Genomic DNA, 14641 nt, shown 5'->3' with positions numbered 1-14641 from the left:
CACTTCACTACACGCCTTAATACTACCAGGAGAAAGGTTTTTATGGAGCAAATCCAAGTTTAATCAGTTAAATTGTTTGATTGGAGCAAGAAATGAAGAAGTAAGATGAAAGCTTTCCTTTCTTTTCTCCTTGTGCAGCTCAGCCAAGATGATGAAGAATGAAGGTAATTTTGGATCAATTTGGTACTTATTTGGTAAAGGTAGTAAGATGGTCAAATGTCAAAGTCCAACCTTCAATAACAAGGTGACACTTGTCACCCTTTAAGCTTGAGATTATCTTCTTGTCTCTCCAAGACAAATATCTTAACACCTTGTACAATAATATCACTCAATACAAAATTCCTACAAGTTGTCAAAAATATAATGCATTTACCGCAGTAGCGGGTCCCACGTTCAAAATACGCTCTTAATTTCTCAAAAACTAACCGATATTAGAAAAATCATTTTAAAACTATCTTTGCTCATAAACTTTATTTGGGAAATTTTTCTAATCAAGAAAATGTAGAAAAGGCGGGCGATAAAAAAAATAAACCCTAGAAAATTAGAAAATTTCCGGGTTCTCACTCTCATTCTTTTCGGGGCGTCACACAATCACTAACAAATGGAATATACTAATTAATTATTGACAAAATGTCAATCAATTAATCAGGATACCAATCACCAATCATTGCCTAATGGGAGATACCAATTAATTGTTAATCAATTAATTAGAATATTAATCAATCATGTGGGTCATAATTTGCCTCTAAAAGAGGTACGTCTTACACACAGAGCAAGACTATCCCCCAACGCATCTCGGATGCCTAAATAAGCAAGGATGACGAGAGGCCAAGGTATTCAGAGAAGCGGAAGTAGTAGTCGTTATCTCGTTCATGGGAGGGATGGAAGGTATTTATACTAGTGGTGAAGGGCGAGAATCATGAGAAATCGGGTCCGTAGGCTAATCTCACTGGTAGAAGTTGCTCAGCAATGTTAGCCGTAGGCCTGTCACAGTACAGCATTAGGCGGCACAAGTCACATTAATCAAATGAATAGGGTATTCCTTCCCGAGTTCTTCTCAGGAATCATCTGGTGATTTTGATTTTGAGAGAACTCGGGGGCAATGTCGGGTTTGAGAGAACTCGGATGCAGCCGAGGTGTCGGCCAAGGTTCCCTCATTGTATATCTAATAATGTTAGAGTAACATATGCACCTAGACTTTAAACAAGTGCACAAATTCTGAGTATACTCGGTCAAGCATGCAGTGAAAACAATCAAAAAGTCCAAAGGATTCGTACACATGCTTTCATGCTATCAGTCTATATGGGTGGCTTGACTTGTCTTAATTTATCACACGGTTCGAAATACCAAAATGGATTAGGTAGTGAACAAAGGAAGAAATTTTGAGAGTAGCTGATAATAGAAGTTTCTCATTTGGCCAATTCAGGACTAGACTAATCAAATCAAAGCTTTATAAAAAGAAAACGGCAATCATTTGTCCATTTCAGGAGTTGACTAATCAAATCAATGCTTTATAAAAAGAAAACGGTAACCGTTTTAGTCTGGTAATTGCCACACGAAAGCGTGATACGAAAGAGCATCTTCAAGTCAAATAAAAAATATTTGTTAAAATGTTTTAACCAACTAAGTATGAAATTTCTAACATTGATAATCTTCTTTTATTTTTTCCAATTTGTTGTTTTCTTGTCTTTTTTGGTCAGCTTATTGCAGAAGCAACATTTTAGGCTCATATTGCTTTTTATTACCCAACTTAGATAGCAGTTCTATATTATAAAAAAAAAAGGATAACAGTTGTATTTCTTTTTTTTTTTGTATTTCTTTTGTTTGTTTTACAATAGTTTAAGAGCCACCAAAGATGAATCCTAATATCCCCTTACTAATCCATCTCTAACTATATGATAGTTAAAATTACTTGACGAACTTCATAGTAACTTAGTAGAGACTAATTTCTTACGAAATTCTTATACTAGCATAGGACTCGTACAAAAACTTGAGTTTCCATCAAAAGGACTTGTGATTTGATCCTTGACAAAACTTATGGACCAAAATCAATTTGAATTGAAACCATCAAGAAAGAAAAAAGTTAAACTAAAAACTTAGAGACTAGATAATTTTCTTATTTTATAAATGCTTCAGGAGTACTAAGGAAATTATTCACCCAAAATGATTTCAAGACCCTAAAATATATCAAGTTTTGAATTAAATTAGAAAAATAATAGGCAAAAGTGGTTAGAGGGCTATGTGGTCAATATTTCTCAGAAATTAAATGAAATTGAACATGTCGATTTAAAGTAATAGTCCAAAAAAAAATTGTCAATTTCAAGAAAGAAATAGATTCATTCAATAAATTCTAAAGCTGATGATTGTCACAACATTCGCTATTAAAACTCAACAGTGAAGGCTTTTTATTCTTTACATTAGACCTTGTGCACTTAATTTTGTCTATCTTACACTTCCACAGCTATCAAACGCCAAAAAATTCTACAATGATTTGCTTCAGAACGAAACACAAAAACTAAAGCAAAAATTTCCATGTTGATCTTTTTAAAAAAGGAAGGAAAAAGAAATTTTTGATCTATTGGGTAAAAACAAAATCTAGAAAAATGAAATGCTTAAAAAAAAAAGAAAAAGAGGAAGAAGAAAGAAAATTTACGCGTTGATTAGGTATTGACTAAAAGCCTATAATTTAATGAATATTTTCACGTGGGTTTTGAATGAGGAATGTGCACTTGGATTACTGATACAACAATGTAATTAATATAGTGAGAGTGGTGGCAAAAGATTAAAATAAAAACTACTCTACCATTTAATCTTTTTCAAAATATTTCAGTTTGTTATTTGAATTCAATATTTTCCTAGATTCCCCTTTAAAGCAACATAAACTCGATTTACACTTTTCATTAGAAGCAAATTTTGATTAAGTAATTGGCTTTCAATCATTTATGTGACCTAACTATTGTCTTACTGTTTAGTCTTTCAAATACATTGATGGTTCGGGAAGGGAAGAGTTGTATCGGGTGACAAAAATGGAGAAATTATAAGTAAGAGATTCTAAATTCAAGACATCCCACTTAAATTTTAAAAAAAAATTGATAGCCATAATGGCCATTTTTTAGATTCATTTGGGCAAAGTAAAATTATTATCCATTTCAGGGGTGTAAGTGTAATTAACCCTATCTCAAAGCCTTACAATCAAAAGACCCCAATTCTCCTCCAAGTCATCTCTTCCCTTTTAAACCCTCCAATAAAGGTGCAATATTGTCATGGTCAAGTAATTAATTCAAGCTGTAGAAACCAACATTTGAGATATGAATATTGGTGATGTGCTTATAATAGAAAAGTTTCTCTGAAGATCATGGATTCGAAGAAGCCAATTAAAGGATGCTCCATTTTTTTTGACAAAATATCTACTGATTTTTATTCATGGTGTGTAATCATGTTGGTAGGGAAGGTAGCAATTGATACGAAACCCCAACTATGGATCATGGCATGTAGAAGGATGTCTAAAACATCGTGTTCTAATGAATGCTAGATAAGAGAAGCTGTAGAAAGTAACGTTAAGATTATGAAATCAGAAACTTTAATGGCACTCCCTTATTTGTTAATATCACACATCAATTAAATACAGTTGCTTAAACATGGCCAACAAATTATTGCTCTTTCAAAGATTTAACTTTTTTATGAGCATTAGTACTAGACCACGTAGAAAAAAAAGGGAATAATATTAGATCTTTGAAGAAATACAAAATTAACTACTAAATATACAACTCACTTGAACTACAAAAATGTACACCCCCATAGAAATTTCATAATACATACCAATCACAAGTAGACTTTGAGGAATCCAAGTTTTGATACAAAAAAAAATGAATTTCACCGATATTGTTGGACTTAATTAGATCTTAATTTATCAATATTTTTCTACTAGAGAATTTGTCTTCCATGGTCGATTTGGAAAGCCTTAGTTATTTTTCTTCTTTTTTTTTTTTTTTTTTTTTGTAGAAAAGAAGAAAATAAAGCGGCTGTGTTTGAATAGGATACATTGTTGCTCCAGTCTGTAAAGTTTTGTTTTAGGGAGGCCAATCTACCGACATGGAAAAGGAAAAAAATAAAAATAAAAAAGGGCATTATAATCTCCTATAATAAGAAAGATGGGCCATTGGGAGCGTCAGCAATAAAAAGGGTAGTGCCATTATAATTCTCCTTTCTCTAATATGAGTGCAAAATTTTTCTTTATTTTTTCTATGGACCAAGGACATCATCATTGAAAAGATCCCTCTTTCTTGAAATCGAGATAGGGTTATGAAAACATTTTTGTAAAAGTAGTTATATATATATTACTGTAACACTTTTTACAATATGATATATCTAAAATTGAAAGGATAACAAAAATAAAAAAGATAACAAACTTTTCCAAAAGACTAATCCAAACAAACTCAGTCCAAGTTTCTCACCCATTCATTCTCCAAGCCTTCGTAGTCTGTTTAAATTAACTTGAAGCATGCTTGTAATAAGATTTGCATAACCAACATTTCTTAAAAAGGATATTTCTAATGGGTGCTTGAATCAGACATAACTTAATATATGGATATAAAATATTACAATTATTGCATTCCCTACACTTGACACTTTCTCAATTAATTATACTTTTCTAAAAATGATGTGTTTGGATAACTAAGTTATTCTAAATAATATTTCATGTACATCATAAATATATTTTTCAATTCACATTTTTATATCACGTACATTATATTACAAAAGGTGCTACAGTCACTTTTCTAAATAATATTTTAAATAATACTCTACCCAAACACATTCTAACGAGTGTACATAGAACCCCTTTCAACGAGTGTACATAAGGTACTCATTAATTAACCATTATTCAAATGTTATAGCACACCATCAAGAATAAGTGCTAGTCATTTAAATACCATATACAATGAAAATTGATATAAGCTATTAATATGTCATACTCATCTGTAATCAAGATCTTGAAACACAAATGTACTGGTAATATAATCATCAACAACACCTCCTACATTTGTTCCAGTTAACGTCAAATCTATTATCAATCAATCCGTAGATGATAGAATACGAGAATTCATCCTATATATTACGCAGAGTAAGAGAAAAGCATAAAGCTTTGCATGGAAGAATCTTCAAAACAAGTGCCACACGAAAGGGGCGAAATGGACGAAAATCTTCAAGTCAAAAAATATTTATCCAAATGCTTTCACCAACTTAGTCTGAAATTTCTAACTTGGATGAAGTTTTTTTTTTCAATTTCGTATTTTCTTGTGTCTTCTTTGGTCAAATCTTTTATTTCTCTTTGTTTTTATTATCCAACCTAAATAGCAGTTTCAAAGCTTTTATGTCTCTTTGTATTTATTTCGTCTGTTTCTCAATAGTTTAAGGGCCACTATAGATGAATAATAACTGCCCCTGCTAATCAATTTCAACCTTTAAAGGTGTCTCCTCGTACTGTTAATGTAGAGAATTTTTTTGTGGGTGAAATGAAGTTTTGGTGCTTAATATTTGGTTTATGTGTCAAATTGGTCCCCCAATGTTTCAGTTAAAATAAATCTAGGCCACAAAATTTGTGATTTTAGATTTTAGGTAATCTTCAGTCTCACGTAATGATTAAACTGGATCATGATATAAACAAATCTTCATGGTAGATAGCATAAAAATAAAAGATTAATCTAAAATTGAATAGCCACATGAATCAACCATACATTTTGTTCTCTTCAATCTCTTAAAAAAAAATTTAGTTGAAGCAGTAATCTCTGAAGTTGTCGTCCTTTTAGAAATAGTTAATGATCAACAAATCTAGCCAAGCTGCGCCATTTAAAACTAAAATTCTTCCCAGTCTTATATTTTAAAAGTTATGTAATTACCTACTCTGCTTGATACTAAAATGCTAAAGCCTTTTGAACGATAATCATCTTCAAATAAAATCTTTTTCACAAATGGTGTTTTCTCAGTATATCAAACGACCTTAAACGTTATCTGTTCCCTCAACTTTTCATTTCCTTCTTTTAGCCTAAAAAATCTGATTATCTAATCAATTTAAAGCTTATACTTTTCTGGCAAATAAAATAGGTCAACCAAGCAGAATTAAAGATGTTTTCTGACAGTAGTTTGATCCATGCGCAGCTAATTACATTCCTTCAACAAAGTAGATATTTTTTTACTAAAACAGACTCACTATATGATAGTTGTAAAATACTTAATAGATTCCATAGTAACTAATTAGTATAGAATGCTTCTTACAAAAGTATTACACCAGCTAATGACTCGTACAAAATTTGAGTTTCCATGAAAAGGACTTGTAATTTGAACTTGGACAAAACTTTGGGGACCAAAATCCATTGAAATTGAAAGAATTAATAATTAAAATAAAGTAAAAGCTTGGAGACTAAATAATTCTTCTGATAAAAATTTTAGGACTAAGGAAATACTCACCCAAAGATGTTTTTAAAACCTAACCATATCAACTTCTTAATTAAATTAGAAGGGATAATTCCAAAACCTCCCCTAATCTTTCTGACAATTTTGCTCATCTCCATTTAGGTTTGAATAATCACACTAACCTCCCTTCATGTAGTAAAATGGCTATAATATCCTTCACTTATAAATAATTCTTTAAAAAAAACTCTACAACTCCAACTAGTATTTTATTTTAACAATGGCTACCACACAAAATAAACTCTTATTCTCTCTCTCTCTCTCTGACTCTCTCCCCTACCTTTTTTCTCCTCGCAAATGCTCTCGACACAATCATCTAATACGTCTCGAATTCTCATTATTATAAAAATAGATCCTCTCTCCCTTTTTGTTTTACTTTTTTAATAAGTATTATTGAATTGAAATTGCGAAATGACAAGTTGTCAGATTAGATTTGTTGTCAAACTAAATGAATGTGAAAAGGATGACGGTGATACAGAGTACAAACAAAAAAATAAAAAGTGATAGCTAAAAAGGGAACATGGATTGAGCAAGATTACATTATTATGCCAATTGTGTAAAAAAGAATGTTGGGATATAAAAACTGCAATCAGATTTGCCTAAAGACATGGGATGTGGTCTCTAGTATTGCTTTTGGTAGCTCCATATTAGTATTCTTGGTGGGTTAGATTATCTTAGCATCAACAAAGTTGCAACCATTTATATTGAATTTGGATATTGACATTGGTCAATTCAAACACTGAATTTAGGCAAAAAAAAAAAAAAAAAAGTGAGGCTAAAGATTAGGTTGAGTGCAAACTTTAATTGTCACAGTTGATTTCATAGGAAGCTTTGGGGCAGCAATAGTAGGCTGTCAAAATTATGAGAATATGGAAATTAAATTGAAGTTATATTATTAAGTTCGTTAGGGTGGTGGTTATGTCATTTACAATAGTTGTATTGTGGAAGAACTTTATTAGTGAGTTTTCTCCTTTCTAAGTAACAAAGGGATATTTTAGGAATTTTGAGGACAAATTTAGCATAATGGGTCTATATTGTGATTGAAATGCTAATCATAGGGGAAGTAAGTGTAATTTTTCAAACTAGAGGGGAGCTTCTTAAAATAGTTAGTTTTTGAAATTATCCCAAATTAGAAAAGTAATAAGCCAGAGTGGTTAAAGGGCTACATAGTCAACAGTTTGTCAGAAATGAAATGAATTTGAATATGTGAATATGAAGTACTAGGCCAAAAAAAAAAAGACAACTTCAGCAAAGAAATAGGATCATTCACTAAAAGCTAAAGCTGATAAGTGTCGCAACAGTCGCTATTAAAACTCACGAGTGATGGCTTTGAATTTTAGACCTCGTATACTTTATTTTGTCTCTCTTACGCTTTCATAGCTATCAAATGTCAAAAAAATCTACAATGATTTGTGTCAGAACGAAAAACAAAACCAAAAAGAAAAATTTCCATGTTGATCATTGCAACCAAAAAAAAAAAGAAAATGAAAATGAAAATGAAAAGTTCTGCATTGATTAGGTAAAGGGCAAGATCCAGAAAAATAAATCACATAAAAAAGAGGAGTATTTCCAGGTTGTTTAGGTATTGGACAAAACACTAACAATTGAATCAATATTTTCACTTTGGTAGGTAATGTGTCATGTGCACTTCGATTAATTAAGATTGCCGATACAGTAGTGTAATTAAAATGGTAAGAGTGGTGGCCAAAGGAAAAAAAAAAAACTACTCTGCCATTTAATCTTTTTCATAATTTTTCAGTTTGTTGTCTGAATTCAATTTTCCTAGAATTCCACTTAAGGCAAAAACTGAACTCGAATTGCTTGAGTTCGCATAGAAGTAAATTTCGATTAAGTCATCGAATTTCAATCATTCACATCACCTAACCGTTGTCCTGCTGTTTAATGCTTAAACAGCAAAGTAAATTTATTGCCCACTTTTGGGGTTGTTTTCTTTTCTTTTTTTTTTTTGGAGGCAGGGAGGGTGGTTGGTGTAATTAACCCTATATATAAGCCCTACAACCAAAGGACCCCCATTCCCTTTCATGTAATCTCTCTTTTTTTTCAGTTTCTGAACCCTTTGCACATTTACCCACTTAATCACACTCCAAGAAAGGTGCAATATTGTCATGGTCAAGTGATGGATTAACCAAGACGATGTCAATATTGCTGAAGTGCTTATAAGCGAAAAGTTGCTTTGAAGATCGTAGATTCGGAGAAGCCAACCAGAGGGACAACCCTTTTTCTTTGTGACAAAAATCTTGTGATTTTTATGAATAATGATGCTATTAGACAAGGTAGTAATTGATTTGAAAGCTCCACTATGGATGATCAATGATGGCACATAGAAGGATGCCCAATGTATCGTGTTCATAAAAAAGAAGTAATTTTAGGTTAAAAAATTATCAAAAAATTAGGTTGAAATCACATTTTGCTAATTTGAATTTATAAGAAATATAAAATTAATATTTTAAAAGTGAAGGATGGAAAAAATTTATTTGACAAAATATAAGGGATGTTTTGAATGATTTTCCCATATTAAAATTATGAAATGAAAAATGTAATGGCACTTCCGTAATTATCAATCTCACTTATTTGCTTATGTAATGCGATAAAAATGTTCATACTTTTCATTTTTTCATACTAATTAGGGTGAACTATTAGAGAGCCCTTAAATTATTTCGATTATGTTAAATTGGCCCTTTATCTATTTTAAGTCTCAAATTGATCCGTTAACAATAAAAAATATCAAAATTTGATCATTTAGTTTATTTTCACTATTAGATGCATCAAATTTTGTCTTAGAGCCACGGGTTTTTAAGTTGGAAATGGACTGAAGGATTAAAATTTGGCACTTTTTATTATTAAGGGGTCAATTTGAAACTTAAACTATATTAGGGGTCAATTTGAGATAATTGGAATAGTTTAAGGGTTTCTCAGCTAGTTTAACCTTCTAATTTCAATTTCAAAGAAAGGGCTGGTTGTAAATTCAATGAACTATAGGTATAACTCCTTTTTTTTCAAAAAAAAAAAAAAAATTTCTTTGTCTAATGGACATGATCAAGATATTCAAAGGAGTGAGATTAACTGACGAGGCAGTTTTTGCAGAAAGACGATTTCACTAGCATTCCCATTTAATCATTTATTTTAGCATAAGGACATTTTTGACTGGCAGAGAAGCTTTAAGAATAGAATTTGCCTGTAATTAGAAAAGTTGGAAATTAAGGTATACTAGTACTATTATTAGCCGCTTTTTTGCCTGTATCTGCACGCTTTGTCAGAACCAGCGAATTGCCAGGCAACGTCAATCTCGCGTTGTAGATTAAGAGTACAACTCGTGTTTTTGGTCCCGCCCTTTTTGCATCTTTGACTCGAATTTGTTCCCACCTTACAAGCGGCTTTATGCATGCATTCGGCCTTCTAAAAGTCAGTGGAGAGGTTTGATTTATGGGCAAAATACACTTTGATCCCTGTGATTTAGCATTTTTGCACGTAATCTTCTTATGATTTTTAAAACTATACATAGCAAAAATGACGGAATTTGCATTCCATAACAGAGTCAACTAAAATGTCAAAAGTACCTCTATGTAAAATTAAAAATTATTTGTTAGCCACAGCAGGTTATATATATATAACGGGGTTATATGGTAAAATACTAAATCACAAGGAGATTACATGGTGAGACATAAAATCATATGGAGTTAAAGTGACATGCATATGATGTTTATATATTTTAGTCACTTTAGCCATTTTAGTTTTTAAACAAGGATAATTTCAACATTTTCATGAGTTCTGTCACAAATGATTATTTTCGTCATTTTGACACTTTAACCCAAACTATAAGGAGGTTATATATATATAGATTTTGAAACTATAAAAGGTTATATAAAAAATTGCTAAACCATAGAGGGTAAAGTGTATTTTGCCCTTGATTTTTCCAAGAAAGGGCCTTCTGCATAACCCAAAAAAAGGGAAAAGAAAAAAAGCTTGTTAATTTTTTTATCACGCCCGATAATTCTCGAATTCCTCAAGTGATTGATTAAATCTAGCACTTGTAATTAATATATCAACTATCTTTGACTCTAAAAATATTAAATAATAATCAAGTATATATATTCTTGGGTTTTTTTTTTTTTTTTTTGGACAATAAATCCTGTCCACGTGGTGTAGGATTTGGCACGAGTCTTTCTTTCGTGGAACTTACTAGAGTTGGAAGCAAATCATAAAAGTCTTGCTTCCTTATAGGACACAGTCATTGTTCTCAATAGAAATGAGGGGTAGTACTATCTAGAAAGAGTAATCACGTTTTTCCTCCCCACCTAATTCTTAATTTATAACAAATAAATACATCTAGATAATCAACTAATGCATGGGAAAAGAATCATTTCGACGAGTTATCTTTTCCTCATACAGTGCTTTGTTCATTAAATTGTTGAATAAGGTATTTGAAAGTAACCAAAAAAGGAATCAAAACATAGGATATATAATTAAATTAACACTTCAAAACTGACCATGAAACTTTTCTAAATTGTTACTACAATTGCTAGTACAGCACTATAGGCAAAAGGTCATCTTATAAAATACCCTGAGGTAAAAGGAGAATTGTCAATTAGATTAACTGGAAAGCATACGCGTTTACCAAGTCAAAGCTTTAACTACACCCGCATATGCTCCTTTCCTTGAAGTAGCTTCTACAGAAAAGAAAAAAAATACTTGAGATTTCTTCACTTTTAATGCAGATTTTTTTTTTTTTTGTTTTTGAAAAAGAATGCTCTTTCCTGAAATCTAGAATCCATATGGAAGGTGTTTATAAAAGGTTATTATATGAAATAGTAGTGTGACACTTTCTAAAACGTAATATATGTGAATGAATAAGGTGATCTGTGAAAGGGTTGTTAGAAAGTATTCTTGGAAAGTTTTTCAAAAAATTAGTAAGATACACAGAGTTTAATCTCTCACCGGTTTCTTTTCTAGGGCTTCACAATCTATTTGAACTGTAGAGCATACTTGTGGAACTTTAATGTTTACACGACTTGTAAAATCAAGAACTATCTTAGTCACTTCTATACCGTATAACCTCCGGGAAAAGCGACCTTAAACACTAATAAGTCACATTCATCTCTAATCAAGATCTTGAAAAACGACATTCACAAAGATACATAATAATCATTATAAATTCATCAGCAATACCTACTACATTTCTTATAGTTGACCTCAAATTAATCTATCAGCCCATCTACGAGAGAATAAGAGAATTGTTCCTACATACTACCCTGATTAAGAGAAAAGTAAAAGGCTCTGCATGGAAGAAACTTCAAAATAAGATGAACCAGTCTTGCTTCTTAGCTGTTAAGATCAGATTAACGCGTTACATGGAAATCTCAGCAGCCGATATCGGCCCGTAGATTTCCACACTACACATTGCCATAATGTAACTATAAATTGAGTGACTCTCTAAGCTCTATGAATCATCCATAGTTGGGAAAAAAAATACCCTTTTCCCTCTTCATTTCTCTTCCTCTGAAAATTTTGCAAGGCATCAATTTCTTCAAGATACTTGAAACAAGTAATGGCTGTGAACAAATTTTTTGGTGCAATTTCTGCACTATCTCTACTTCTTCTTCTTTCTAGCTTTGGTTGTGAAGCACAACTATCACCTACATTTTATGATACTACTTGCCCTAATGCTCTCACTACAATCCGTACCACTATCCGGTCAGCAATATCGCGCGAACGGAGGATGGCTGCATCGTTGATTCGACTCCATTTCCATGATTGCTTCGTTCAGGTTAATTCATAATTACAAATCTGTTATTGTTTGGCATGGGTTATTTCCAAATTGAAGTATAAGTAGATGTAATCCTTATAGTTAATGATTACTAGCATTGGTTGTTATGTGCTTAATCAAATGTGGTTCTATCGCTCTTTTACAGGGTTGTGACGGATCAGTATTGCTTGATGAGACCCCTACAATTCAAAGTGAGAAGACATCATTGGCAAATAGACAATCTGCTAGAGGTTTCAATGTTATAGAGGATGCTAAAACTGCAGTCGAGAAAATATGCCCTGGAGTTGTTTCTTGTGCAGATATTCTTGCAGTTGCTGCAAGAGATTCATCAGCTGCTGTAAGTGAAAATTTTAAGTAGTTAACCATTTTTTGAAGCCTTAAAACACAGATGGAAACAAAAATAACATGCATAACAATGGATTATTCATTTTAATCTTTAGCAATATGTAGAGATTTCTATGCATTATGAATAATTATTTATTCTCAAAGATTTTACATGGAGATGCACAAATTAGGGCGGGAAAATTCATGACATTGAAACGAAATCTATAATGGTTTTGCTGTTAAAGCCACTGAGGGGTTGTTCTCCAGCGTTGCAGATTTTGCAAAAGCAAACTAATATGAAATAGTAAAATCTACTTTTGGGTAAATTGCAAATTATAGCATTTTGCGTCTCGAAAAATCTCAAATTTAGGTCAACCAAAAAAAAAAAAAAAAAAAAGGAAATGAGAACATTAAAAAAAAAAAGAAGAAAACCCTATTTTTTCAAAATCAGAATGAAAGATCACGTAAAATGATTAAACCAGAACACCCTACAGTTTTTCTTTAACCTAAAAAACATCATTTGCAGGACCTTTGATAGTAGAAAGTAGGACAAGATAAATGAGACGAATCATTGGGCAAAATTTTTTTTCCTATTGGAACGTGAAAACATAAGTACTAGGTTGTGGTTCATCATTTCCTTCACCTCTTAATACTTGCAATTGCCATAATATCAGGTGGGTGGCCCATCGTGGACCGTAAAGCTCGGAAGAAGAGATTCTACCACTGCCAGTCGTTCCCTAGCAGACAGTGATCTTCCTGCTCCCTTTCACCAGCTTAGTACACTTATTTCCCTATTTTCAAACAAGGGTTTTACTCCGAGGGAAATGGTTGCCCTATCAGGTAATAACTGTGTTTCTTTTCATTTTCACTTTTGGAACCATATGCAAAACCTAATTCTAGTTAATTTTGGTTGGGGGAACGGATTAGGTTAAAAGACTAAAAGCCATTATTAATCTCACCATTTTTGACACGAAAATTGAGGTGTCAGAGATCAAGCGTATTTTTATCTTTTCACGTAATTCAAAAAAATCATAAAAAGATGATATATGAAACTAAAAGTAGAGTTTATGATTTACAGCCCTCCAGAAAAAGCAATCCATAATATTTTAGAATACAAACGTGAACACTAGTTTATATTTTCCATTTTTTATTTTCATATTGAATTTGTATAGTTTTGATCCTGATAATGAATATGGAATCGAAATTGAAATGCAGGAGCCCACACGGTAGGCCAGGCACAATGCCGTACATTCCGTGGAAGGATATACAGCAACGGTGCTGATATTGATACCGGCTTTGCTAGCACCCGTCAGCGCCAGTGCCCATCAACCGGTGGAGACAGCAATTTGGCACCACTTGATTTGGTGACACCAAATCAATTCGACAACAACTACTACAAGAATCTTGTGCAGAAGAAAGGCCTTTTGATATCAGACCAAACCCTTTTCAATGGATCGTCAACTGATACATTTGTTACCGAATATAGCCAAAATCCTCAAACTTTCTCGTCCGATTTTGGTGCAGCAATGGTTAAAATGGGCGATTTAAGCCCCCTTACAGGTCAAGATGGGATCATTAGACGTGTTTGCAGTGCTATAAACTAGAGAGACAACATCATTTTGGCGAAGATTGATCCGATTCAGTTTTGTTTTTAGTATCACAAAATTTGTTGAGTTTCTATATGGTGCAATTGTATATGAAGTCTGATTGAAGTTTCTTTTGTACTCATGAGTTTGTTTTTGTATTCTTTCAAGTTGTAAGTGTTGAAAATTTTGAATAAAAGCAAAAAATGCAATTATTTTAGTGATTTTTCATTTTTCATTTACTTTATTCTATTAATTATTTGAAGTCAATGTAATCAAAGGGAAAAGAAAGAAAAAAATAGAAAAAACTTGTGACAACTTTGAAATTGACACTCAGCTGTTAATGGTCTAGCAAAGAAAGATGAAAACACTTGTGCTTGTATTGGAGGAACACAGTAATCTGCATGAACACAGATATTCACTTTTAAGTGTTTGACAACTATAAATAATGCTATCACATAAGGTATACATTTAAGGTTAA

The 14641-nt window shown here is 32.2% G+C and overlaps 1 protein-coding gene across 1 annotated transcript; it reads left to right on the top strand.

The window, feature by feature from the left end:
* The first annotated feature begins 11955 nt into the window (after positions 1 to 11955).
* LOC113716550 (lignin-forming anionic peroxidase-like) lies at positions 11956 to 14382 on the top strand. The gene is made up of 4 exons (XM_027240935.2): positions 11956 to 12253; positions 12399 to 12590; positions 13252 to 13417; positions 13793 to 14382. Exons 1-4 carry the CDS (start codon positions 12035 to 12037, stop codon positions 14179 to 14181), a joined length of 966 nt encoding a protein of 321 aa, XP_027096736.1. The 5' UTR covers positions 11956 to 12034; the 3' UTR covers positions 14182 to 14382.
* Positions 14383 to 14641: the final 259 nt, after the last annotated feature.

This window comes from Coffea arabica, chromosome 11c (assembly GCF_036785885.1).
Source record: "Coffea arabica cultivar ET-39 chromosome 11c, Coffea Arabica ET-39 HiFi, whole genome shotgun sequence".
Lineage (NCBI taxonomy): Eukaryota > Viridiplantae > Streptophyta > Magnoliopsida > Gentianales > Rubiaceae > Coffea > Coffea arabica.
This window is presented reverse-complemented; position numbering and strand designations above follow the sequence as displayed.